Source organism: Fringilla coelebs (genome assembly GCF_963513975.1).
Source record: "Fringilla coelebs genome assembly, chromosome: 2".
Lineage (NCBI taxonomy): Eukaryota > Metazoa > Chordata > Aves > Passeriformes > Fringillidae > Fringilla > Fringilla coelebs.
The window spans coordinates 39454959-39481069 of record NC_140029.1 but is presented as its reverse complement, the minus strand read 5'-3'; the positions used below and the strand labels follow the sequence as shown (position 1 = coordinate 39481069).

General features: G+C 38.1%; 1 protein-coding gene across 1 annotated transcript in view; it reads left to right on the top strand.

The window, feature by feature from the left end:
* The window catches only part of PCCA (propionyl-CoA carboxylase subunit alpha), a 270787-nt gene that overhangs the window by 4793 nt on the left and 239883 nt on the right, over positions 1-26111 (top strand). Inside the window, exons 2-4 of the mRNA XM_084201347.1 lie at positions 3118-3195; positions 6231-6278; positions 6367-6435. Coding sequence (XP_084057473.1) covers positions 3118-3195; positions 6231-6278; positions 6367-6435 — 195 coding nt within the window. The remainder of the gene's footprint in view (positions 1-3117; positions 3196-6230; positions 6279-6366; positions 6436-26111) is intronic.

Genomic DNA, 26111 nt, shown 5'->3' with positions numbered 1-26111 from the left:
TCTCCTAGTTTTACAAGATAGAAGGAAGTGTTTAGGTAAAGCTGAGCTCTCTGGGCTGTGTTCTGAGGAAATGTCTGTGTAAGGTATAATAGCTAGGGCATGTGTGGTTTGGGGGATGCAGCCAATTAAGGATATAGCTTGAGAGTTAGATTGGCTTTGCTGCGTTGTTCGTTTGAGAGGTCTTTGGGGGTTTGATGTAAAAAACCTACCTATGGCAGGAGCTTGGGAGCCTAGGGGTTGATGATGCTACCTGCACAGCTGTAGGGTTGGAGATGGCAATTTAGTAACATTCTTTGTGGCCTTAGGTATGCGTTATTTTCAAAATGCTTGTTTATTTTTAGGTAATTATTCAATTGCTCTTAGTGGCTAGGAGCAGACCTCTAAAGACATATTTCTTTAAGTGGATGCAAGCTCTTAAACCTTAGTGTATATAAAAACTGTTCTTTTAAAAGCTGTGAACTAGAGTTGAGATGTCACATCTGAGTTGAACAGTAGGCTTGATTTGTTTTAGGAAATTACCCCACAAGTACTCTATTCAGGGCTGAACTTGACTTTCTCAGTGATTTGCTTGTGTGTATGAGAGGAGGCAGTTAAATTTTTAAACATAGGTATATAGTTGGGCTAGGCTATTACAAGATTTTTGTATGGAATCTGTCCAATTCTGTAGTGTAAAACCAGAACTGAGTGTGGTTTAAAGTTTTTCCAAGTTCTTTTAATTGCTTGGTAATTTTTTTCTTTCTGCATAAAAAGTTTTAACAGGGCTTTTTTTTTTTTTTTCCTCCCAAGATGGCTAAGATTCTACAGTTTAATGCTAGCTAATTTCCCCCATCATAGCCTTTCCTTCCAGTCTCCTGTACATAGCTTTTCTGGCTTCTCACAGGCATCCAAAACTAGTTTTGTATGAAAGGTATTTACAAGAAAGTTCAGAAGCTTTTCCTTCCTTGCCTGGTTGTTGCCTTTTCCCTGCTAACTGCAAGTATTTAGATTAGCCCCACTGACCCTTAACAAGTACTTTCTCCAATGAATAATATTAACTTGGTGGAGAGCTTTTGTGCGTGTCCTGTATGACCTTCCTTAGACTATTTGTGGTCTCTCAAGCACTTCTGTTAATAGTGTTTCCGAGGAGGGGGAAATCTGCTTAACCATGTGTATGGAGAGGAGCAGGAGAGTGTACTCTGCTGCTTCTCTAGGTATCCTTCCTCTGCCCTCTGACTATATCTAGATCACAGTACAGCCACTGAAGGTGTAACAATTGTGCTGTAAACTTGGGATAGTGACCAGCTGGCAGGTGTGACTGCAGCTTGCAGAATTCTGTCCTTTACTCCATCTCTTTAATGCCTGAAACCGATTGTACTGTCACACCCTCAGATGAAGAATAATATAATCCTGCAAAAAAACCCCAAAAAACTAAAGAAACCTCGAGTGGATTTGATTCTAGTATATCAAATGACTGGTGTTTCCGGTTGGTTTGGATTTTTTCTTTGAGGAATGAAGTGAAAGAAACAAAATAAGCAAAAACCCCCACCAAAACAAACAAAACTGAATGGTAAACAACTCAGTGAACAAGGTAGAGTGGTTGCTTTCCACTAACCTTTTTTAGTTTCAGGAAAAATTAAACACACGTGAATTGTTCAGAAGAATTAAGCATGGGTGGATTATCTAGGAACAGTGTATGCTATGTCTGCCACTAGTAACTGGCAACTAAACAATTTGTGTAACTATAGTAGCTTTCTTCTCATGAAGCTTGGTTGGAGCTGGCAAGAGATGGTATAGCTCTAAGGCTTCCTTTACTTGTGTTGAAATATATTGTTTTTCCTTTATAACATTAAAAGATCAGCTGCATTACAAATGTGATGGCCTTCTCAATCCTTGGCTGGTTTCTGCTTTCTGTGATGCAACATGAGAAGTATTTTCAAACTTAATCAGACTAGAGGGCTGTATAGAGAATGTTCACATTCCAGTTACTGACAGTCACTGTTACTTCAAAATCAATATGAACTTACAGTAGACTTAAAATTTTATCAATTTTTGAATTGTCTTAGGTTCACTACCCTTGTGGAAGGTGCAACTGAATTCTCTAATTAAGCTCTTTATGTGAACATATGCTTCCTTATTTTTTGATCTTTTTTCTAATGTAGTCCATATTTGTATCTTTTTTCCTCAGTCTTTTCACAGGACTGCCTTTACTTTCTACTACTTCCTCAGATTTCTGCAACTTTTGAGAACAGTTCTTTGAGATGGAATTGACAGATTCTGAGTTCTGGCAGTTCCTGTCACTGTTGTTTTATGTTTCCTACTAGACAATATCTATTATTAAGGCTTTTTATAGTCTTTTTGTTTCCAAGTGGGTGATTAAGTGTCACTTTGCCAGAGCTGTCTGTATTGATGCATCTTTGGTGTGGTATCATTTTATCTGTATGATTATTTTTGTTTATGGCTAACTGCCATTACATTCTAAAATTATTTGCTCGAGTAATACCCATCTGAGTCTCCTTTTTGTTTCACTTACAAATCTATGATATAATCTATTGTGTTTTCTTTGAAATAGTGTGTGTATACTGCTTTTTCTTGTGTTGTGCAAAACTGTCAAGCTATAGGAACTGTCTATGTAAAAGTTGGTTCAGAGCAGAAGTCTAAGGGAAAAAGACCTCTTTTCCTCAGGCTGCTGTTAGTAGCCTGGCATCGGGAAGACTGAGAGCTTAGCTAGCATCTAGAGTCTCTTCTACTTCTCCCCTCTGTATGGGCCAGTCTACTGCCTGCTGTATTCCCAGCAGTGAAGGCCTCTCCCCATCACCACTGGGTACAGGCATATGCATGCATGCTCTTTTGGGAATTTCTTGTAGGTATTTCTTGGAACAGGAAGGAAAGAAGATGGTATAGTAGAGAATATATGACAAAAAAAGTTATGTGTAAGCTGATGACCTCATATCTAGAGCTTCTGAATTTTTTCTGGTTACTGTTTGTGGGTGTTTGCTTGGAGAAGGGCAATTCTCCTTGAGCTTTAATCCACTTGGTGAGGGAATGAAAGACTATGGATATTTCTTTGAGATGTTAGTGTATGAAATGTTTTAATGTAATGCATGCTGTAACATGCTTAACTCCCTGTTTCTTCTGTAGTGGGAAACGCTGTGTTCAAGATGGTGCCTTATAACTTCACATAAACTCTATTCATCTGTGTATGATCCAAATGAAAAGGTAAGTAGTATGGTGCACGTTTTCTTTTTGTTTCTTACTAATAGTAATGTAATACTGACATTTGGGTTTTTAAGCTGCTCTCTTCTTTGTGCTGCTACTAACAATGGTAGTTCTTTTGGTATAACCCATCACTGGTTTAACAGCATGTTTTTCTTTCTAAACCAAAAAGAAAGTTGCTTTTGCAGGATACATGTCAAGCAAGCAAGATTGGAATACTACTTTGAGTGTATCCCAAAAGGCTTAATAAGTGATTGTGAGCTTGGGAAAGTTACATACTGGCCTGAGCATGTTATAATTATGAAACAACTGTTAATGTTTTTCATAGTGTGGGTGGTAATGGGCCTGTTAAAACACTCAGGAGCTAGACTAGCCAAAAGCTGTTTGTGGAAGCAAAACTCTGTAACAGTGGCAGCATGATTGGTAGATGACCTGGCATGGGAGTGAGAACTTCAGACCTTGGAAAAAGATGGGCCTTTAAGGCCTGCAGGGAATAGCAAATCTTCATCTTGGGAGTTGTGTAGTAGTAATCTCAATTTACAGTTATGAGCCAAGAAAAACTTTCCTTCTGGGAGATTGTCTTGGCATGGCCTCCAAAGTAACACATTTGGAAAAATAATGTGACTGAAGGTATACTAATATTAAAGATCAAGGATGCCAGCAGTTCAGGATTGATAGGCTTGTCCTTATACACAAGTGTAGAAGCAATTAACTAGAAGTAAAACAATATTAGGAAATGGGGAAAACCAGTGTGTACCTAAAACTGTAACTTTACAGTTTTTTCCCAGAAGATTTATTTTTCTTAAGGTTCTTGCTTAGTTCAGGTCATAATTATATTTAGGCCATAGAGTTGGGTATTTGGTTTCTCTCACATAGGAGCTATGTTATTTCAACCAGTGGCTACTACAGACAGAGGAAGGGGCAGTGAACAAAACAAACCTGAAAAGCACTTAAACTCTTTGTAATGACAAGACTTTCATGTGGCACCTTTTCAGCCTAATCAGCTCCAAAGCAGTATGTGATTTTTTTTTTTTTTATTGTGCTGGACTGGAGTCTAATCTGTGTCTCTAGACAGAGACTAGAATTGAAAAATTAAAATGTCAAATATTCTTATAATCTTGATATTGAAAGTCTTGTCTTGCGCTGTGACCACAGCTGATTAATAAAATAGCATTTATGTACCAAGAACTAGGTTGATGGTGAACTTGAATCATGACACTTTTCAGTATCAGGTATTTGGGAGTACATTTTAAATTCCCCCTCAAGTCTGTATGCCTAAAAATCTTTAGGTATCTAGAATGCTGAAATTTAGACTCAGGAACAGTTTGTATATTATGATGTTGATAACCTTTTTAGACCAGATCACCAGCTAAGAACTCTTCAAAAAAGTTGCTAGCTACTGTGGTGTTCTTAAAGTATTGGTACCTCTGATAATTGAGCTTGTTTAAGATCCATTGAGTCAGGTGTGTCTGTGCACTGGGTAGTGGTATTTAGCAAATCTGGCTGAATTTACTGTATAACCTTGCTGCAGCTCTCACCTGGAGGTATTTCTTATCACTTAATTTCCGTATGGTGTTATCATGTGGTCATATTTTTAAACTGGTCATGTGATGTCAGCTTACATTGAAAAAGTAAGTTTGGTCAAGGGCACCTTGAGTTTCTCTGGAGTGTAGAGCAAATACTGTGTTCTAGTCTGTCAATAGCAATCCTTTTGGGATTTTGCAGTGTTCCTTCCTCTCCTCTGGCACCTGTCTTCCCCTCCTTAAATTAGCTAATGGCTGTGAGGCTAGTAAACTGTTTAGTTGTTGCAGTGCAATACCTCTTCTTCCCCTAGTCCTTATGAAAACAAGCTGTTTGTAGTGGAGGAAGGATAGCTGTCAAATGTCTTTGGGTATCATTTGATAAACTTGATGTGGTTTTGTATGTTTTTCATTTGGAGCATGGAAGGCAGAGTAGGACTGTTCACAAACTTGGGATGTGTCCTGAAGCTGCATCCCTGTTGTCTGGGGTGTAGAAAGCTGTGGGGTGTGTCACCCAGGACAGTCCCTTTCAGTGTTAGTCTGTATTTATAACCCAGCAAGTGCAGTTCTAAAGTGCCCCTGTGTTTAGTAGCAAGGCCCATGACAGCAATAACCCTCACTCCCAGCAATGAGATTTTTATGCTGAACAACTGTGCTGCTCTGCCAATCTTTTCTTAATGGGAAAGGGTGTAAGGCTTGTTGACTTCCAACAGCTTGGTATCCCCTCTTACAGGCATGATCTAGAAGTGATGGAGGTACATTTGCAGCATTAGTGCATTCCAATGTGAAAGGTGACGATGAATTTCAGGCGAGTAGTAAGTTTGGTTCGCTATTCTGTATTGCATTGCAGATGCTACTTAGTATTTAGTGTGTAACAATGTCCTGATGGCCATGCAGGATTTTGTTGAGTTCCTCATGTGAGGCTCTGGTGAGGAGGGGCAAGGCTGGTGTAACTCAGCAGGTATGCCTGTTCAGAGTCAAACTGTAGGTCTTTTATCCTCCATGACCAAGGCATGGTGGAGCCTCTCTTCCTTATCACTGGAATGCCTTTTAAAGGGCTCCCATATTGATGAGTATTGTGTTCCAGGTCATCTATACTGGTTGTGGGTAGTGACCACTATACCTGCTGGCCTTGTATCTGTATAATACCAGCATGTATCTGTGTTGCTTCCAGGAAACATAAAACTGACTGCACCTCTTCCCTGGGCTTGACTGACTTCTAGAGGTTCTGTAGGGTTCCAGTTGGCAAGGAGATCCAAGGGGTGTTCTGTGGATAGTCAAAGCCTTTTTCTTCTGAACCTGTGTGTGTGCTACGTAGATCTAGTATAGCATGCTGTTTGTTATATCATCATTTAAATCAGGAAAACTCTTTTAAAAGTAGATGATCTCAGAATTATAAGCTCATGAATAAGCCATGGTTTTAGTGGAAGTGGAGGAGAAAAGAATGCGTGTTTCTGAAAAGAGAAAAATTTGTATTCTGTTTGTTTCTCAAGACTCTTATTGTTCTTTTCCCTCCAGACTTTTGAAAAACTGCTTATTGCCAACAGAGGAGAGATTGCATGCCGAGTAAGTATGTAACATTTTCATTTTTTTATTTTTAATTCTAAAAGTACTGGTATTTAACTATTGGTAATTGTCACTTCTTATGTGGTAGGTCATCAAAACGTGTAAGAAGATGGGGATTAAAACAGTTGCCATACACAGTGATGTTGACGCCAATGCTGTGAGTACTACTTAATTCAAGTGATAGATGAGGGTTTAGTAATTCAGCAAGACTTGCAGCTGCTAGGCAGTCTTCTTGATTGTTGTTGTAGGCATGTTGGCAATTCTGAAGTATCTTAGTATGTCCTTTTCCTCTATGTGCTTGAAGTGAGTGGGGATAGCAAGGTGGAGGAAGGATTGGATAAGTATTTAGCATGTTTTTTCTGTGTTTGTGTAAATGCTACCTTTCTCTTTGTGTGGATTAAGCTAGATACATGTGCACATATGTAGATGTGGGCAACAAGTGTGAGAGTAGCAGTAAAATCTAAGTTTTGTTTTGCTAATATGCACAAAAAGGCAATGAATAGGCTGTAGATTGAGCAAGGGACTGAAATGGGACTTTCTGAAATGCTCTACTGATGGATTTTGGTGTACGTATTTCTTTCTTTGAGGTGAATGGAAAGTACACTTGGTCTGGATTTCAACTGGTAGCCATAACTGGTAATGTGGTAGCTTGTGGGTGCTCAATGGGCTGTGAAATGAATTCTTAATGGGTGGATGTCAGACATCATGATAAATTCTAATTCTTTTGGAAGCCAAGGGTTATGTGAATATGAATACAAACTACTCTGTATGATCTATGATTCCTCTAGTAAAACTGAAGCATGCTGATGGGTACTTGAATTCCATCTTATGTATATAGTATCTGCTGTTAAGATAAATGGATTCACTGTTTAGCAGCACTGCATAGCCTTTTCACTGGCATGAATTCATCCTGAAAATAGACTTAAAAACCTGTTTAAAAAAACCCCACATGTTCTTTCACCAGTCCATAATAGACTTGAGAAAATGAGTTGGTCTTCTCTCCAGTGTGTCTGTTGATTGTGTGGATTCTGCTATGAACTGGAAACTGTGACAAGATCTGAAAGCAGTAAGTAAAAACCAAGATTGAAGAACATAATAAGAGTAAAAATGGCATGAAAAAGTACAACTCGTGACCTTAGGGGGAACGGTGTACAAATAGTGCATTACAAAAAGGAAATTGAAAATATGCCTATGCTGCTTTGATCTACAGTGCTGTCTTAGCTTTAAAATACAAATAGGGTCTTTAATTTGTAATAGTTCCCAAGAGAAAGAAAATCCAAACTGGTATCTCAGAAATGCATTGATATACTCATGGCAGTTCATAAAGATAATATTAAGTGTGTTAGAGGGGATGCTGCCATTTTGAGTTTATGGACAAGAGATGAGGCTCTAAGAAATGCTGTAAGGGTGATATAGTGTCTGCTTGGCTCTCTGGAGCCTTACCTAAAGACTGACCAAACTTATCTGTATGAAGTTAAGCATTAGCTGTGTGCATTGAAGAAGCTCCAGGTATTTAAAGGAAAATGAGAGGAAGGCTACTTCAAAAACTATTCTATGTACTTAAGATAGTGATATGAAATCTAAGCTAGATTTTTGGGTCTAATTATACATGTTGTTTATGTCTACCATAGATCCTTCAGTCACTGCCTTGTGTGCTTGCACTGGGAAAGAGTTTACTTAATGTTGTCTGTTTTAATGACTTGGGTACTTCTAGTTTTTCATTACAGGAATGATCTGGCCCATTGCAGTGATGTGTGTGATTGCCATTTTGGATGACCTTGATAGAGGAGTCCACAGGCCAAGTTCTTTTACTCTGTTACTTACATTAAAGTCACCAACAATAGTTATCCATAATGCTGTGCAGTGTTTCATCAACAGCATCCTTCTTGGTTGTACCAGTCACAGCAAAATGTCAAATGTTCTGAAGTCATACTTAGGAGCTGACACAAGCTGCCAAAGGAACCTCTGTCCTCATGGAGCTAGGAAAAATGTGTTTGCTTAGTGATGGGATGCTGCAAGAGAGTTGTTAGTATTCTCTTGATTTTGTGCTTGACAGGATATCTCACTCCTTCATGGTGTCTATTGCAAAAGCAATGAGTATAATAGGCAGCTACCCTGATGATGATGGTCACTGAACCAAAGACAGAAGTAGCTGTAAAGACATGCAGTTGAACTAGGTACCCATTCCAACTATGTTTGTCTTTACTGAAAATGGTGGGACTGGGTTTTAAGTAACCAAAGTAGGTAGGGATATCTTACAAAAATAATTTTTTATTAACATGTTTAGAAGTAGCACTAGCTACAGTAGATAAATTTTATGCTTAGAACTTGTAGTAACCTTTGAGATGTAGTTAGTCCTTTATTGCATTTCTTGTCATCTGTATAGTTACTCACTGAGAAGCAGGTAGCCTGATACTCTTAATATGAATTAATTGTAACCAATATAACTGTAAAAGGAGGGCGGTCCAGTCGGTCTGTTACTGACTCTGGTTTTGTCATACTGGTTGAAAACACAACTGAAATTGAACAGAAGCAAAGTTCCTTCAGCATGCTCACTAAATATTTAAGGTGAGAAAGAAAACAGGTATCACAAGGTATTTAGCAATTCAAGCTCTTCAGTGATAGCCTCTAATTTATTCCTTATCAAGTGATAAGCACAAATGATTCAAGCAGGCATTTTCACTAATGTTTGTATAGAAATTGTACAGTCTTAAAATAATGCTCTTTGAATAAAAGTACTTCAAGACTTGTGAGTTATCTTAACGTAGAGCTTTATTTTAGATTTCTTTTAGTTGAATATTTGACTATTTTTTTTCTTGTTTTAAATTTTCATATTACTGAAATCCTTGTGGAATTTACTGTGCTGAATAGAGGTGGTGGGAATAAAAAAAATGCATGTAAGATTTCCATGAAACAGCTTTTTTTTGTTCTTCACATTTAGTTTCTGTGGAGCACCATGGTAAATGTCTTGAGTATGCTGTTAGAGCAATATGAAGCTGGACATATTTACCATTAATAGATAAAACTAGTAACTATGCTATAAGAGCACAAAGGAATTTTCATTTCAAGGAATTTAAACTTTGCTGTTATGAGGAGGAAGCAGCAGAGAGGACTGTTATAAACTGGGAATGTGGCAAAAATGGAACAACCTGATGAGAACTAAATAAAGCTTTCCTGAAGAGGGAGAATACAAAGAACAAAATATACTGTTTTGTGCTATTAATTTAAAAAATGACCAAAGATCTGAAAGATTTTTATAGGTGAATATTGTTATGGTGGTAGGGAAGAGAATGTTAACAAAACTTGAGATAGGTGACTTCAGAGACTTTTGGATGCTCCTGTATTAATGCAAATTTACAGATAGCTGGAAATGGTATTAAATGGGATTGAATTGCATTTAGTTTTGTGGAGGTGGGAGGATGTGTGAACTGGTGTGTAAAAGCAGCCTGACAAAATGGCTGCTGAGACCCCTATAGAGCATTACAGTTGCTTATGTGGTACTGAATAAAATCAATCATAATGGATGCTTTCAGGTTCTTGAAAATAGTGGCTAATACTCTTTGATTGCATCTGTTATTTTGGGGAAAGCTGAGAAAAAAAGTTGTATACTGTTCAAAATGCTGAGTTTTGTTGGTTTTTTTAACTTCAGTGTTCAGCTTTCAAAACACTGATTCTTTACACTTGAATAGGTAAAGTGGGGAAGGACCAGTAAAATTCACATTTTTTTAATTAAAACATCTGGCAGAATTATTTTTGATATGAGAACACAAGCAAAGAAGTTTTGTCTGAACAAGAGTAATCATATGTGCTTTTCCCCCTGAACTGATTGGAATAGAGGGTTAAGATGAAAGAGCCTCCTCAACCATAAATGTAACACTGATGGTGCAAACATTGTCAAGGAAAGCTAGAGAACTATTGTAATGCCTAACATAATCAGCTAAAAGTATGATAAATGAAGAACAAGCTTTCACTAATTGGATCTGAACAAAAGAAGGTATAGCATAAAGCAGTGAATGAGATATAATTTTACTTGGCATTTTTTAACACAGCAGGGATTCTATAGCCATATGAAGCAATGAACTATAAATGACTGAAAAAATCCCATGGGAAAGTAATGTAAACTACTAAAACTTAACAGGGTAGTGAGAAGTGAGTTATACTTCTTTCATATAAGGTTTTTCCTATCAGTCACTTAAGACTTCAGGTGGTGTTGTATTAAACTGACTGTTCTAAATCTTGTTCTGCCACATAATATAAAATGAAAAATAATGCAAATGCTTTTGTTGATGTAAAAGTAATTGCACAGAACTGAGCTGTTCTCCAGAAACTGTAGTCTTGAGTGACAGAAAATGGAAAAAATAAATTAACTGGAAATGGAAGATCTACATTCCTTTTGTAACTTTTTTTTTTAAACTTGGATTCTGAGACTGTTTCAGAAGGAGGTTGGAGAAAAATCTGTTTTAGGGAAACTGAAAGTTGATAAGGGTTATAAGTTTCTATACTGTGTCTTTTTGTCTTTGAGCTGAATGAATTTGCGTAAGATGAGTTTTTTTTCTGAAACAATATAAACTGATAATTTTGCTGAAGACTTCTCTATATAGCTTAATGGGATGCTGTCAGTTTGTTTTGTTCTTAAGAAATCCAGCTGGCAAAAATAAGTATTGGAGGACAATTTGGCATTTAAGTTTTAATGTAAAAAAGTTAGTTTGAAAAATGAAAGGTTACCTAAAACTGAGGAATTTTATTTACTTGCAACTAACTTAGAGGTTTTAACATTTGTCGAAACTTTCATTTACTTTTTTTTTTGCTGTTTTGTCTTTTAAAATGTGCAAAGCTTTCTTCTGTCATCTGCTACAAAACTAGAAATTCAGTAATTTTGACAGCTCATTGTCTCCCAATGGCATTTCAGGGATTTGTACTCAGAAGACTTGGAGAGATCTGTTTTGAGTACCTATATGAAAATGAAACTCATATTTTAATGCCTTTTTGAAATACATGATTCTTGGGCTGTTGTCCAGAGTGTATAGAGTGGACTCTGCCTCCCTGTACTGTCTGGAGAAATTCAGTCTTCCTAAGTGGTAGTGTTTGCAAAGTGTGCAGAACAGGAGTGGGCCAGAACAGTTGCTGTTCTGCTCTTCCTTCAATGTGTTTGCCTTTTGTTTCACAAGCAAGACAGCATGTTGTTTATTTCTTCAGGAGGGGGGATGGAGATGATGTTGCTATCCTGTCCCCATGCTTTATTGAGTGAACTCCTGGACAGTTTTGTAAAGCATGAGAAATGCAGGTGGTGATAATCCCATGAAGGGAAAGACATCTGTGGAAGGAGGATGCTTTTGGTCAGAACTGTAGCTTGCTTGCCAGTAATTTGCTTTTTTTTTTTAAGTTTATCATTGCTTTGAAACTGAGTGGGTTGCTGGAGGAAGCAATTAATTTTTCATTGACTATAGTGAAAAATGCAAGCTTGATCTGCTATTTTAAAAGTTGGATGGGCTCATCAGGGCTCTAGAATCCTAAAGTTTCAGCTTTTTAGTGTGTTTTAATCAGAGGTAGGATGATGTGAAATGCATATATGACCTCTGAAATGAGTCAGACTCCTGTTGCATTGTTTGGTTAAGCTGAATGTCAATTTTGTTGGATTCTTGTTGAAACTCTACCACTAAGAAGCAGCGGAAGGATATAGAATAGGATGCTTTAAGCATCACACTGCAGCCCAATTGGGGGTGCTGCCTTGCAGGTGGAAAGTATATGTTGTAAAGAAGATCTTTTGACCTTTGTGGGGATGGTTATTTAATTACCAAGCTGATTTATTTGAAGAATCAATGCATGGATTAAAAATAATCTGTCACAAAGCTCATTTAGAGAAAATGGCTGTTGTCAGAAGTACTGAACTACCCTTGGGAGAGGAAAATCTGGGAGCCCAGTCAGCAAAGTTAATTGCAGCTTAAAGGTGCAGGTCCTCAGTGCTGTGGAGAGTCAAGTGGTGGTTCTGTGGTGCTACAACTGTCTACATCAGTAGGTAGTGGGGAGTAGCAGGAGTGTACCTGTGGAGTGAAATGGTTCATGCTGAAGACATGGTGTTCTTCCGTTCTTTCTTTCAGTATCTCTATGTACTTGGTTCTAATTTGGTGCTGAGGGATTGGTGTCTGCTTGTGGTGGTTTGCTGTGCCCAGCAGGTATCTTGTTCATGTGCTTTGAGACGGGTGAGTGTTAGAGACAAATGTGTTTTGAGTGGGGGTGACTGAAAGATTTACTTTAAAAAAAAGCAGTCCTGATTTGAACTTAAATACTGATGTGTACTGCAGTCACTCTAATTGCTTACTTGAGACTGGTGCTCCAGCACTTTTCTGATCTTGTGCTGGGTTTGTTTCTGTGCTCTGAACACACCAGACACCTTGATCAAGTTTGATAAAACTTTTTTCTATGACCTTTTCATATGAAAATATTTCATTGGAATCTGTGACAGATGCTGTAGCCATTTATAGAAACCAGCTGAGTTGCGGTAGGTCAGTAAAGTGACTTTTATTGCCTCGGCTGTCTGCAGAGCTCTGATGCTGTACCCAGAGCTATGGGGTTTGGAGAGATCTCTGTGGTCAGGTATTAAGCTTTAGGCTGAGCAGAGCTGAAGTAATTAGGCTTCACCTGTTCTAGAGATTTGCCTCTCTTGGGCAGCAGTGGTAGAGAGCAGGTAGTTCCTTCCTCTGAAGCCACAGGTATGTGCTGAGGGTACTGCCATCAATAGTTCTGGATCAATGTCTCCTGCTGCCATAATTCTGGCTCAGACTTACTGTCCTTACTACATTGGGTTTCCCCAAGAAACCAAGTTGGTGTACATCTATTATAGCCTGTTTGCTTTGTGCTCATCTCTAGACCTTTCCAGAGGTGGTGGAAAGTGCTGTATATAGTAATTTTAATGCAGTTTAACATTGTCAATGTGATCGAAAAAAGATAGTTTTATCATCTTCCTCTCTCTGTAAGAGAGGGGCTGCAGCAGCATGGTATCCTGCTGCCTCACCTCCTGGGATACAGAACTTAAGGTCCCTTGGATTCTTCTTTTGAGGCTTTGAGTGTCCTGTCTTTTTCCTGACTTCATCCTTCACCCATGTCCTCAGCAGCAGCTGCTTCATTGTGCAGATTCATTGCTCCTGTGGTTCATATTGTCCCAGTTGTGCTATTTGTTATCAGCTGTGGTTGTGGTTATTCAAGGATGATCTGTTTTCAAGTGTTATTAATGAACAATACTATTTGGTAATACTGTCTGTGGTTTCTTGTCTGTGTGGGTGTAAATACTGGTGAACAGGCCCTGGGCTGGATTTCTTTTTAGTATTTGGATGAGCTCTAGACAGAGAGGGACCTAAGGCAGGTTTTCTATGAATAATGTTCACAAGTACTTAGAAAATTATTTCTACAATTGATGTAAGACTGTGCTGTCTACTCAATGTAGCTCTCTTCCTTTCTCTCCTAAGAGTAGTTATCTTCCTTCCTATCTTTTGTGTACCTACTACGAGGGCAGCGTTTTGTTAAATGGATCCAGGCTGCTTATCTGTATGAGAACAGTGGGGGAAAGAAAAGAAAGAAATGTGGATCAGCAACCTGATGTGGCTCTTTGCATAGGTTAATGAATGCTAGGGCTGATGGCATCAGGACACATGGTTGGAGACAAGGAGAATGAATACCTGATTAATCTTTTGAGAGACAGTGTAGATTTAGTGTCTTGAGTTAATGCTGTCGCACATCTTAATAGTGGAGGATATGGGGAAAAGAGAGCAGGGAAGGAAATATGTATCAGAGATGCAGGTTCACACTATGTGAAGAGCTGGATTGGTGAGCAGAGCCATCTTAACAGATCCTAGTAAGAAGCATTGAATTAAAACCAGATATTTCCTTGGTTCTTAGCTGTATCAAGAAAAGGTTGCCCGGCAGTTGTGGAGTCTGTGTTTCCACAGATGAGGTCCTGGTACCATTTTTCTAGGGAGGGGTGTTAAACAAGAAACTGAATTGCTTATGAGGTGTCTGGAAGATTGAAAAACTCAAGATGGGAGGCAGGAAATGAAGACACAATTTGTGAGGTATAAGGTATAGATGCATATGTCCTTTTATGGGTGTTGTGGTTTTAGGTTCTATTCTTTTACCTTGTTCACAAAAAGCGTCTGTCACTTGTTTGCTTTCATCAAGGAAACGCTATATAAAGGATAAGTATGAGATACTGTTTTACTTATTACTGCTGACTTGTCTGTAAGCAACTAGCATCCTTTGATAGCTGTTTGAAACTAACCACACCCCCCAGACCCTTCATATATCTTGTTTATTATACAGGAAGAATGGTAATCAGTGTTTGACTAGTTGGTGCAAGCTAATAGGTGTACTCAGTGGTGACTTGGATTTATAGAAATGCATGTATTCTGTTTAGATACAGTACCTCCTGCTTTCTGCCCCTGTCCTGCTGTGCTAACTGGGCAGTGCTACAAGTTTTATTCCTGGATTTTAATTGGATATATAACATTGCATGAGTTCTCACAGTCCCTTTGTAGCTGGTGTTTAATGTCAGCTCACCTGTTGACCTGTAATGTTACTGGCCTTGTAAAACAGCCGCTGACAGTTCTGAAAGTGAAATTGTTTTTAATGTGGTTTTAGCTATTGACAAACTGTGACAGCATATCATCTCCCTTGTCTGCTTTTTGTAGCAAAGGAGCATCCCTGTTCTGGAAGTGTATCTCCCAGGTTGATCTCTTGTAATTTTGTTTGGATGGGGGCCTGCAGCAAACTGATGTTCCCTGCATTTAGCAAGAAGCCAGGGGAGCTTAGTGCTTGTTTGTATAATGTGGTTTCTTTCTTAAAACTTTTAAAATAGATATTTGTCTCTTCTTGGACAATATCAGCACTGTATTTCTAAAGGAGGCTTTGAAAGTAACATTAGTCAAATATTGGGGTTTGGTATATTACGGTACTTCCAGCAAAAGTTTTCCCCTGCCCTCATTGTGCCATGTTGCAAGAGTAGATGAAAAGCATCTTTCAGTAACTAAACATGTGTTAATCATAAATCTCTCCAGCAGCTATGAGTTGGTACTAAAAAGTTTGTGGAAGGAGTAGGGCTATGGTCTTTCGTGACTTGGACTGTAGCAATTGTCTGGTGCTTCTCTCTGAGAGTGAGAGTAGGAGCTAGGGGCCCTTATAAATGTGACTTGTGCTTTGGTTCAGGCACTGAGTTGTAGGGGAAGGAACTGCAGGGAGATAGCTGACTTGCAGGATCAGGAAGGACAAACAGACTGACAGGCTCTTTCCAGAGAAGCTGCAGAGCCAACAGCTTTGTGTGAGACAAATGTGCTTGAGTAAGTGGAGGACAGAGAACTTCAGGGGAGGCTGTGATTCCTGTCATAGGCTAGATGATGTTGGACGCTGTAAACCTGATAATGAATAAGAAGCAGATAAAGTCAGGTCTGAAAAACTGGAGGAAATGTCATCATTTCAAGACACTAGCACACATGTGAGACAGTGAAAACAACTGAGGAGTCTTCTTGAATGTGGGGAGAATGATTACTTGACACAAGTGATTGAGTTAACTAGAGGAGGTGCTGTGCTGGACCTCTTACAAAGAGGGAAGAGGTAATCAGGGATGTGAAGCCTGGGACTACTGTGAAATGGTGAGGTTTAAGTTTCCAAGAGGAGTAAGACAGACAAACAGTTGAATTGCAACCATGGACTTTGGAAGTGCAATTACTTTTTTCCCAAGCCAAGGATTTGCTTGCCAGGGTGTCATGAAAGGCTGGTTTGGAAGTCAAAGTGGCTCAGGAAAGTTTGTTTATACTCAATACAGTCCTCTCCAAGCAGAGGAACTTGGGCAGAGTTCAAATGTATAGAACAGATGAAGGCAGGGGTAGGTTTCCTGGATATGCAGGGGCTTAATTAAGGAAACCAAAGCTGTGGTGGTGTTAACTATACATTGAAGGATGTGAAGGGATGGGAGGAAGTTTTTGTGTAGAAGCTGAATTTGTGAGGTAGTCACAAATACTACCTTACCGTACTAACTTACGTAAACTACTATGTGATTGAAAAAAATGATCAGTTTTGAGAGGTCCCATTCTTTTGCATGTCCTGCTGTAATTGTTCAGTTTTCTTCACTGTTTTTTTTTTAAAAGCTCACAGGGTGGGAGAAGAACTTTGAAAGCAGAGCAGACTAAACTTTTTTCTGTTATGTTGACAAACGGGCAAATACATGATTAATCAACGGTCCTTGGTTATGCAATGTGAAAGAAAGATTCTATCTATTTGACCATTTATTGCATCATATTTGATGAAAAAGGAAGCCTCTTCACAGGTAATTTAAAAGCTTATTATGGAAGTATGACTTATGGTGTTTTAGTTATTTTTTTTCCTTGGTGGATGTTTTTTTTAAATTGCTTGTCACCCATAGCATAACTATCAGGTTTGGCTTTAGGGAAGCCTTTTTCAGTGAAGATTTTCACTGGCATAATAAAATTACCAAAATACTGACTCGATTCTGAGAAGGTCTAAAAAGCTAGTAATAAAAGTAAATATAAACCTCCACTTGTATCTTAATTTTAATAAAAGTTGAGTGTAAAATTTCAAAAATTACATCCAGGGAAGTTTAATAATAGCTCATGTTTATGACAAACTTTTTTGTTTTATGACAAACTTAATTTTGTTGATCTTGTGGTTAATGTTTTCCAATTTTGTACAAGGTGCTTTAGTTGTTTGAAAGCTCTTCAGTTCAGCTTTCAGGGGATGGTTTCGTCCCAACATGCTCAGCTATCGTGCTTAACTAGAACTTTTGGATGATGCTGCTGGTTTAAGTGTTGGAACTGTCAGTTCTCTACAAATGCTCCTGAACCCAAGAAAAAGTTAATTTGCCGACCCTGATTCAGATATTTTTTTTTCCTTAAAGGCCTTTTATGAATATAACAAAGGTAATTGTATTGCCTGACCAATGTTTGTGCTCTGTGGAGGTGAGAAACCCTACTTGAAATATGTTGGGCACTAACACAGAAAAAAAAAAGCTTAATAAAAACCTGGGGAGGGAGCAGGCAGCAAAAAGAAAAGAGCTGTGATAACAAGTTTTAGGTGCTGTGACACTTGTGTAGCATTAGGGCTTTGGCTTTCTGCTGTGTGGCTTGGTGCAGTGACGGCTTGGTTCTGGAAGCCTGCCTGGCTTGGCCTGCCTCTTGGCACTCTGAGGTCACTCACTTGGGCTGTGAGAAAGGATCCCCAGTGCCTTTGAGTGTGGATGACTTCGTACTGCTTGCTTGTGTGCATTTAGCAGCTCCAAACCTTGTGTACGTGGGAGGAAAAGGACCGTGGTTGAGGGGCTGCCTTTGCACGCTAGTGCCTGATAAAATCAGAGCCCGGGTTTTGTGAACCTTTCCTTTTGTAAAAGAGTCAAATATAGAATGGTCGAGCTCGGGCAGCTTCACTGCCTGCCACAGTGAGTGGCTGTGGGGATTTGAAAACCCATTGCTGTTCTTTTGTTTTTGCCTTGTGCTTTCAGCCAGATCGTGCTTTGCTTGCTCTTACATTTTAGGTAGACTAAACTTAACTATTTGTGTTTGCTTGTGTTGTTTACCTTGTTAAGCATAGCAAAATTTTGGAGAGCTGTGGAAACCACTGTTACATCTCTTGTACTTTTAGTTTGAGAAGCCATTTTTTTGTGTTGGTTGTAATACTTGATAAATTCAGGAATTGGTGATTTTCTATGCAGTAATTAAATTATGAATTCAAAACTTTATTTTTGCAAGACTAGTGCTAGTAAGGATTTTGCTATTGGATTTTGTAATTTTAATGTTCTTTTATTTTTTTAGATGCTAGTTTTTATTTGATAAGAATATGTAGAGGGTCTGTAGATACTTTAAATAGGTTACTGTTCTCTGTACATACAAAGTTATGACTAATGTAGGAGAGATTTTAGATGTATGATTGATAGGGTTTTTTGATAATAACCTGAATTTGAATAGCAAATGAAGTTTTTGTTTTTCTTGTGATAGATAAAGTGTAATTTGTACTTGATTTCTAGTTGTTAAATGGTTTGAGGTGTTCTTACTATCACTCTTGAATGTGGGTTGAACTGAGCCTGAAGTTTTGTCATGTGCTTCTTGTTCAGTATCTATGGAGCTCAAAATTGGCAGATAGACTGTGAACTCTGCAGTGCTGACACTTGTTGACAGCAGTTTCCCATTTACTCTTTTCTTTATTCCTTTAGAGGAAGTACTGTAACTGAGCTGCAATAGTTAGCTTCAATAACTTAAGAGAAGGTGTAGGGCTTTTTAATGTCTTAATGTGTCTAACTCAATATTCATCTGATAATAAAGTTTGCTTCTGTGCCAGTGTTTTTCTTTTTCTTGTGTAGAGAATTTTCCAATTTAACTAACAAAACCTATAATGGGAATTTTTTGTCAATTAGTTCTGAAAGCTAATTTTTTAAATTAGAGTGCTGAGATTCAAGAAGGGACATTGCTGTGCTAAGATGTCTTTTTTTGGTAAAGCTGTAACATAAAGAAACCCATCAGCTGAACTAAAGCTTAGGATTATTATTACAATTTCCTGCCCTCAGATTTCTGTGACTACAGCTAACAAATTAACTTTGGTAAATTCACTTTGCAGGCATGCATGCTTGTGTATTCTCTGCACCAGTCTTCTTTCTGCAGTAGAAATTTCTGTTGTATGCCTTCAAGCATTTAAGCCAAGAGTAGCTTTCTCACAGCACAAATAGATCATGTGTTCTGTAAGAAACCAGGGCTGTGGAAAGTCTGGGATGAAGGCGGCTGTTTGCTTTTAAGTAAGATGAAAATTCAACACATTTATGTGTGAATTTCATAATATAATGACACTTCTAATTTTTTTAACTTCTAAGCTTCTCTGGAGTGATACTTTCAATTTTGTTGCTATTATATTTGTTTGCAGCCCTTATTTAAAGATAGGAAGGAAAGCACTGAGGTTGCGTTCAGCGGAAAAAGGTTCTGGTTTTGCTTGTAATTTTGCCCTGCTTCACGTGCTAGACTGAAGAGGCTATACTTTATTTTCAGGCTCTCTGGTTCTTTAGGGGGAAGATGCTTTGAATTCCATTGTCCAAGTGTGTGGTGGTTAGCGTTTCTTGGACAAGTTGCTGTAAAATCTGTTGTCCTTATAGCATGATTGGTAGGGTTGGTAAGGTATGTTTGATAAGCCAAAGTGGTAGGGGGTGTGGGTCATAGATTTGAGAGTGAGAAATCTGTGTGCATATGTGCACTGGAAACTCCCTTTTTTTTTTTAGGGAGAGTATTTTGATAGGAAGCTTGTGAAGAGCACTTGGGTTTTCAACTTGGGTAGCGATCCACGCTTGCTTTCAAAAGTAGACTCTGAATAGTGTATGTCTCAGCTATGTGCATCCATACATAAATGACTTCATTCAGGGTTTTTATGGAGCTTTGCTTTTCTGTTGTATTTGCATTTACATATATTTTAGAACACTTAGAACATTTGGAGGGGAAAGCTCTGAGTTTCTCCTTGGAAAATGTTATGTTAACATTATCTGAACAGGAGCCTGTAAGTTGCTGCCTGTCCTGTGTAGCCCCAGAGGGGGGAGAGTACTTTGAAATGGGACAAGGGTTTCATTGTGAGCCTGTGATCGGATTTCAAACAGTCTGGGGCAGCGGAGGTGCAAGGAAGTGTGTGTGAGGGTTCCTGCCAAGTTCAGGCACCGTGGTGTGGGCAGGCAGCCTCTGGATGCAGAACCAGCGTGCCTGTAGCAGCAGTACCCTCCGCACCTGCAAGAGAGCGCCCTGCTGCTCTGGCTTCTATTGAGTGTTTAAAGTGTCTTCAGAATGTGCGTCTTTGTACTTTCTTTGTTCCTCTACTGTCTGCTCTGTTTTTTCTACAGTGGTCTCAATTTTTGGTCCTTAGTTTTGGCTGGGTTTTTTTTTCCTCCCTGACAATACCAAGCACAAGCAGACGTGGCTGTGGAATTTCCTCACAGTTTTCCGCATATTCTTTCAATATTGTTTTCTTCCTTTCTCCTTCATCTGTTGCATGTGATGCGCCATAAATTGAAGAATATGATGAGCCATTGTGCAAGTTTAGTGATGGTGCATGATGATCTTGGGCAAGAAAATGGAGTGTATTACAGATCCAGAAGACCTGGTAGTGCTTGTAGTTCCCTGTCTAGAATAACTTTTAGATTCTGTGCTGGATAGCAAGCCCTGGGCTTTACTATTGGAGATTGCTTTAGTTATATATGTAATTGGACTGAGAGAGATGGAAGGATGATACTATTTTGGAATAGAGAAAGAAGTAATATTTTCTGAGAAAGCGGCTACTACTAAGTTCTTATTTTGCTTCTTAACTGATCAGCCCACCCACCCCCATCAGCTATTTTTGAAGCAAGAACATTAACTTGTATCTGCTTTCTATCACAGAAAGTGAACTTTGCACATGTTAATGACTTTCAAAGCTAGCTATTTCTTCTTTCAGACCTCTGAATACATTTATATTGTTTCAGCGGGAAGGATGCTTAAATGTGAAACTGCACTTTGAAACTTTAGGTTGGTTAATTTTCTTCTTAAATTAACAAAATTTACCTGTCCTTCTCCTGCCCTTTGAAGAACCTGGATTTTTTTTTTCTCACTTGAACCCTTGGGATGAATTGCCTTGCTTTCAGCACGTCCTTTTCTGCCAGCCTATATACACATGGTAAAATAGATGAATATTTGACATTTACCGTGTTAAAACAAAAAGCCAACAAAATTCATGAAAATCTCCAAGAGCTGCATCTTATCCAGGTGGCCTGCTGTTTGAAATATGACTCCTGGTGTGTATTGTACTCTTAGCCCTAGGATTCAGTAATGAGATTGAGTGGTATCTTGCGTGAGCACTTCTGGATGATTGACAGTGAGGTGATGTGAATCATCATTTATCAGGATATTATCATGCCTACCCTTGATAATTTCTCCCTGCTGTCTGGGGAGGTGGTGAAGACAGATAGGACTTCGTGATGTCAAAGTAATTAGTGTGTGTTGGTTTCCAGCTGAACAAACTGGAAACTAATGATCAGGTAAATGAAGATGAAGTGCATTAGTGTAAGGATGAAGGTGCAAGGACCTTGGGGAAGAGCTTATCAAAATTTCATGGGGGTTATTTGAATATCTTACAATTTGTGCAGTTGCAAGCAGTATTTTTAAACTACTGAAGGATACTTCTGCAACAGTCTATTTACATGTCCTTTGGTGATATCTCTTCTTGTGAGAGGGTCAGCACTAGGGTTAAGGACATTAGACTCTTTCCTGTAAGGACTGGGAACTCCTTATGATTTTCATAAAATCTAAATAGTCGGTTTCCAGTTATGGCAGCAATTTTGAATTAAATGTTAAGGAATTTCAGTGTACACTGAAAAGGTTAGATTTTCCAGTGACTCCACCCTTTTTAAAGTGGGGAGATTACCATAATTTTGCTCTTTTTTATTTGACCCATGACTGGGTCTTTTGTATTATTAAAGTATTTTACTGTTGCTTGGTCTGTCTGTAAATATCTTTACAAATGTGGACTTCACAACATAATTAGTGCTACTGCAACAGGCTTTTAACAGGCATGGTAGTTTCTTGGTACAAGTTCTGAAAATTTTATGGATGTGTGATTAGTGAAATAATTTTATAACCAGAAAAAACTTAGTGTAGGTGTGTACAGCTATGCCACTGTTGCAAATAATGCTTAGTGCACAAGACTGGCTGAATATAATTGCTATACCAGCAGCAAGTGATCTGAGTTAATTTTATCACCTGTGATTAGATATTGCTAATTGTAATTAACTGATTGAAAAGCTATCTGTTTTACATGCTTGCTTTTCAATTATTAAAATGGTAATTTACTCATTGCCATTTATCAGTAAACTTGTATTAATACGTGCCAATTTCCCAGATGCCTCCAAGAATAACATACTTGTGGCAGCAAAGTTTTGTAATTAAAACCTCATGGCAAAATTATTCTTTTGGCTAATTTTTATGTACACAGCTTTTTTCTTTTTATTTCAGTTGCTTCTTTGGAAGTGAGTGGGCTAGAATCTCTGGCAGGAATTTGTCTGTATTAATATGGCTCATCAGAGACATTATATTTAATTGGAGAGCCTGCGGTATAGTGGCAGGAGGCTGGAGGGAATTATTTAGCATTAGCAATGGCTCGTCTGGGAGTTGTGCACTAATCAAGGAGCTTGTGTGTTAACTGTAGGGATGATGGGAGTTATGACGATTATGACATGTGAGCACATGTCTGAATGAGAACTGGACAGGCAATGAGTTAATCAAGAAATATATTAAATGGCTCCCATGCTGCTTCATTATTACTCTGTACAATGTCTGTCAGATTGTGTACTTTAACAAAAAATAAAATCCAACAAATGGATTTTTTTTTCAGGTAAAGTTAATATCAGATTTTTAAACCAAGAACCTCTTTCCTCTCTCTATTTTTGAAGTCAATGTGTGCTTTTAAATGCTGTGTTGAAAAAGAGGGGGTGCTTGGCCTACAAAATGTATTCAAACACTCCCATCTGCCAGCTTTTGTATTTTGTTAAATGCTTGTTTTCAGTAAATATGAATTATTTCCCACTTTTGATTAGATGTCTTTAACGCATTTAAGCTTTTACATAATAAATTGCTAAAATATGAAATTTATTGTGAGCAACTTAGCTTCAAGGAAGTAGAAATGCTCCAAATCTTGTAAAGAAACCAAACACCGTACACTTCAACTGTAATGCATGGACTATTTATATGTCAGGTAGACACATTCTATGCTCAGCATGGTTATAGGCATCCGTTTCCTATCTGTCATGAAGTTATCAGTTCTGCTAGAAAAATTCATGTTTAGAGGAAATGGAATTAATAAATTGAGTCCACCTTACAAAAAGTTAAACTAACTGAATTGTATCGGTAGGCAAATTTATCCCAGAGCTACTGGGCAGGTGAACATGTGCATTTTTCCTGCTATTGTACACACTGCCAAATTTAATACAACTTTCTACCAAACTGTAACCTTCATGTATTAGCTTAATTAAAGCAGTATCATGGCTACTACCCAAAGTGTTAACCTGTAGGAGGTTGTTATTGAAATCCATTATCTGTGGAGTCAGTATTAGTGGTCAGCAGCAGCAGAAGTAAAACTGCAAGTCAGACCCTCCCTTGGGTGCTGTGAGCTCAGCAGGTTAAACTGTCAAAGCTTCTTAAAGGATGGATAGTTAAACCCCCTGGAGTTCAAGGTAAACCAATCATTTGCTGTCAGCAGGAAATATGACTTTATTTAGCAGGTTGGAGGGGAAAAATACCCAAACCTAAATGCTAACAGGAAAGAGGATTTAGAAGGAACCATTCTGTCAGAGTGTGTGTTGCTGTGCTATGTAGATTCTATGCAACCTGGAAAGATTTTTTAAAAATTCCAGGCTTTTTTGAAATAGGAATTTGTTTATATAGATATTTACTCCATTGGCTTATAAAACTATGCCAATGTTTTATAATTAACCCAGCCAAGGTTGGGTTAATTTCCTAAGCCTGTGAATATTATCTATATGTTGTGAGGAGTGCAAAATGTTGTGCCTCTTAAATGGAAACAGTTGTCAGCTTGCAGAAATAAGTTTTCTTTCCTTTAGTGTTGCGCAGGTGTTGCCTGTATGGCCTGTAATTCTCTCTCTAACCATATAAAATAAATATAAATATTGTAAATATTGTAATATTGTAATACTTATATTGTAAATATAAGTATTTAGCATTGACCAAGTGTTCTATGTTGAAGATTTAAATATGTTTTAATAGAATTTGTATGTATAGACCACATGGATTTATGATACTGTAATTAGGCTGTTCCAATAGTGGTACTTCTCATTTTGTCTAGTTTTTACTTAATCTTGAAAGGTGAAGATCTGGAGCTTTTGTCTTAGCACTTCTGAAATTCTTGCCATAAGAAAGAAACCCGGAAGTGATAGGTTATGATAGCAGGGTGGGGACTAGGTGGTGGGGAGCGCTTTACTATCCTTCTGTTAATTGGAACAAGATCTGTGCTCGGGTGGAGAGAACTTTGTAGTGTCCTGCAAAGAATATCAAGACCCATTTCCTCAATACATGCTCTGTTCTTAGACTAAATCTGCTTGATGTGCTGAAATAATACTGTCTAAGATTAATGGGATGCAATGGAGACTAAAATTCTGCTCACTATCTATGAGTTAAGTTGGGAAAGTGTGTATTGTAGGAAATAACCTAGGAGATGGAATAAGCTAAAACCCCCCAAGCAAATAAAGGATTTTTCTAGAGTCACACTAAATTAAAATTTTTACAATTTGAGTTGTAGCTATAGCAGAACTCTGAGGGCTCTAAGAAAAAAAAAATCACTGAAAATATTTTTGTCAGATGATCTGGAAAAGAATGGAACCACATAATGTCTGGCATCTGCAACTGTGAATTAGTTGTCCGGCATTGGTAGTAACTGTATAAAAATTGTATTTGGACAGTGCAGATATCCTTGTCTTTTCCTGCCTGTTTGTTAGACCATACACAGTCCTTAGTCTTGAGCTGGCTGCTTGCCTGTGCAGTCATTTTCAGGAATGCTTGATGCTTTTTCTCCATTGCACTGTTTTTGTAGACTTTATCTTGACATCTGCATCTTGAAATCTCAAAGCTGTCTTGTCTTTCAAAAGAAGACTTTTGAGGGTAGAAAATTTACAATGGGTTTTATAGAGAGGGCTATCTTCTTTGAAGTTGTGCTATAATGAATAATTAGCATACACTGGCAGAGAAGTAATTTTCTTGCAAAATGAACAATTTTATTTAGGAACTTAACAAAGAATAATTTTGAAGAAATCTGAATATTCACATTAGTGGAATTTTGAAGGAAAAATGCTTTTGTAAATGTCGTGTAATAACATAGTATTAAGTATGAATATTTTGTAAGGCATTTTAAAGTATTAAATTCCTCATAAAAGCATAAGATTATGCTTGCCATGATGGTAATGTTGAGATTTTATGATGTAATTTTTTGTTCATTTTATGTACTGCTTTAGTGCTTAGCCTTAGTGGCAAAACCCCTCTCACTGGGTACGTAGAAGTGGTTAAGGGGTGTGTGTATGTACTTATATACATACATACATGCATGTGCATATATATTTTCTGTTGAGCATATATGTATTGCATAGATATGAGGAAAATCTGTGTTTTAGGAAACCTGCTCTGGAATTTTGTCATCCTTAAGATATTCTGCATTCACTGACAAACTGTTTTTTCTGGCATTTTCTTTGCATTATTTGACATTGTAGAGCTTGCTTCATATTATGTTTAAATTCCTTTAAGTCTAAGCTACTTGTGAAAGGAGTGCTCTCCTGCCCCCTCTCATTCATTCACTGTATGGGATCTGATGGTCATGCAGCTGGGAGATGGTTTAACTTGCTGATCTGACAGAAGGTTAATTTCCCCTCCCCTCAGATTACTTTTCCACTGTGTCTGTTCAGTTCATTGATCTGTCTCAGCAGCACTGTAATTGCTGGAGCTGAGTGTGGAGGAGCGTTTAGGGGTGGGATCATCCTTTGAGTGGCATTTTGTATATGCCTCAAGTGAGGTTTATTGTGCAACCTGATGCAGCTCTCAATATATGGTTCATTTTGGGCCTGAAGTTAGTCCACACTGGGAAGAAATAACTCACTGTAGATCTGCATCTTGTGTTTGATTTTTTTTTTTTAATTACAATCTTCCAACTACAGATTATGTTGTATTTAGTTGATTCCCACATTTCCCTTTTCACCTTTCTGTTAAATACTGTTTTGTAGTTGAAATACCAGGTAGCTGTGCATTCACCTTGCTGTTGTTGTGAGCTATTCTCTCAATG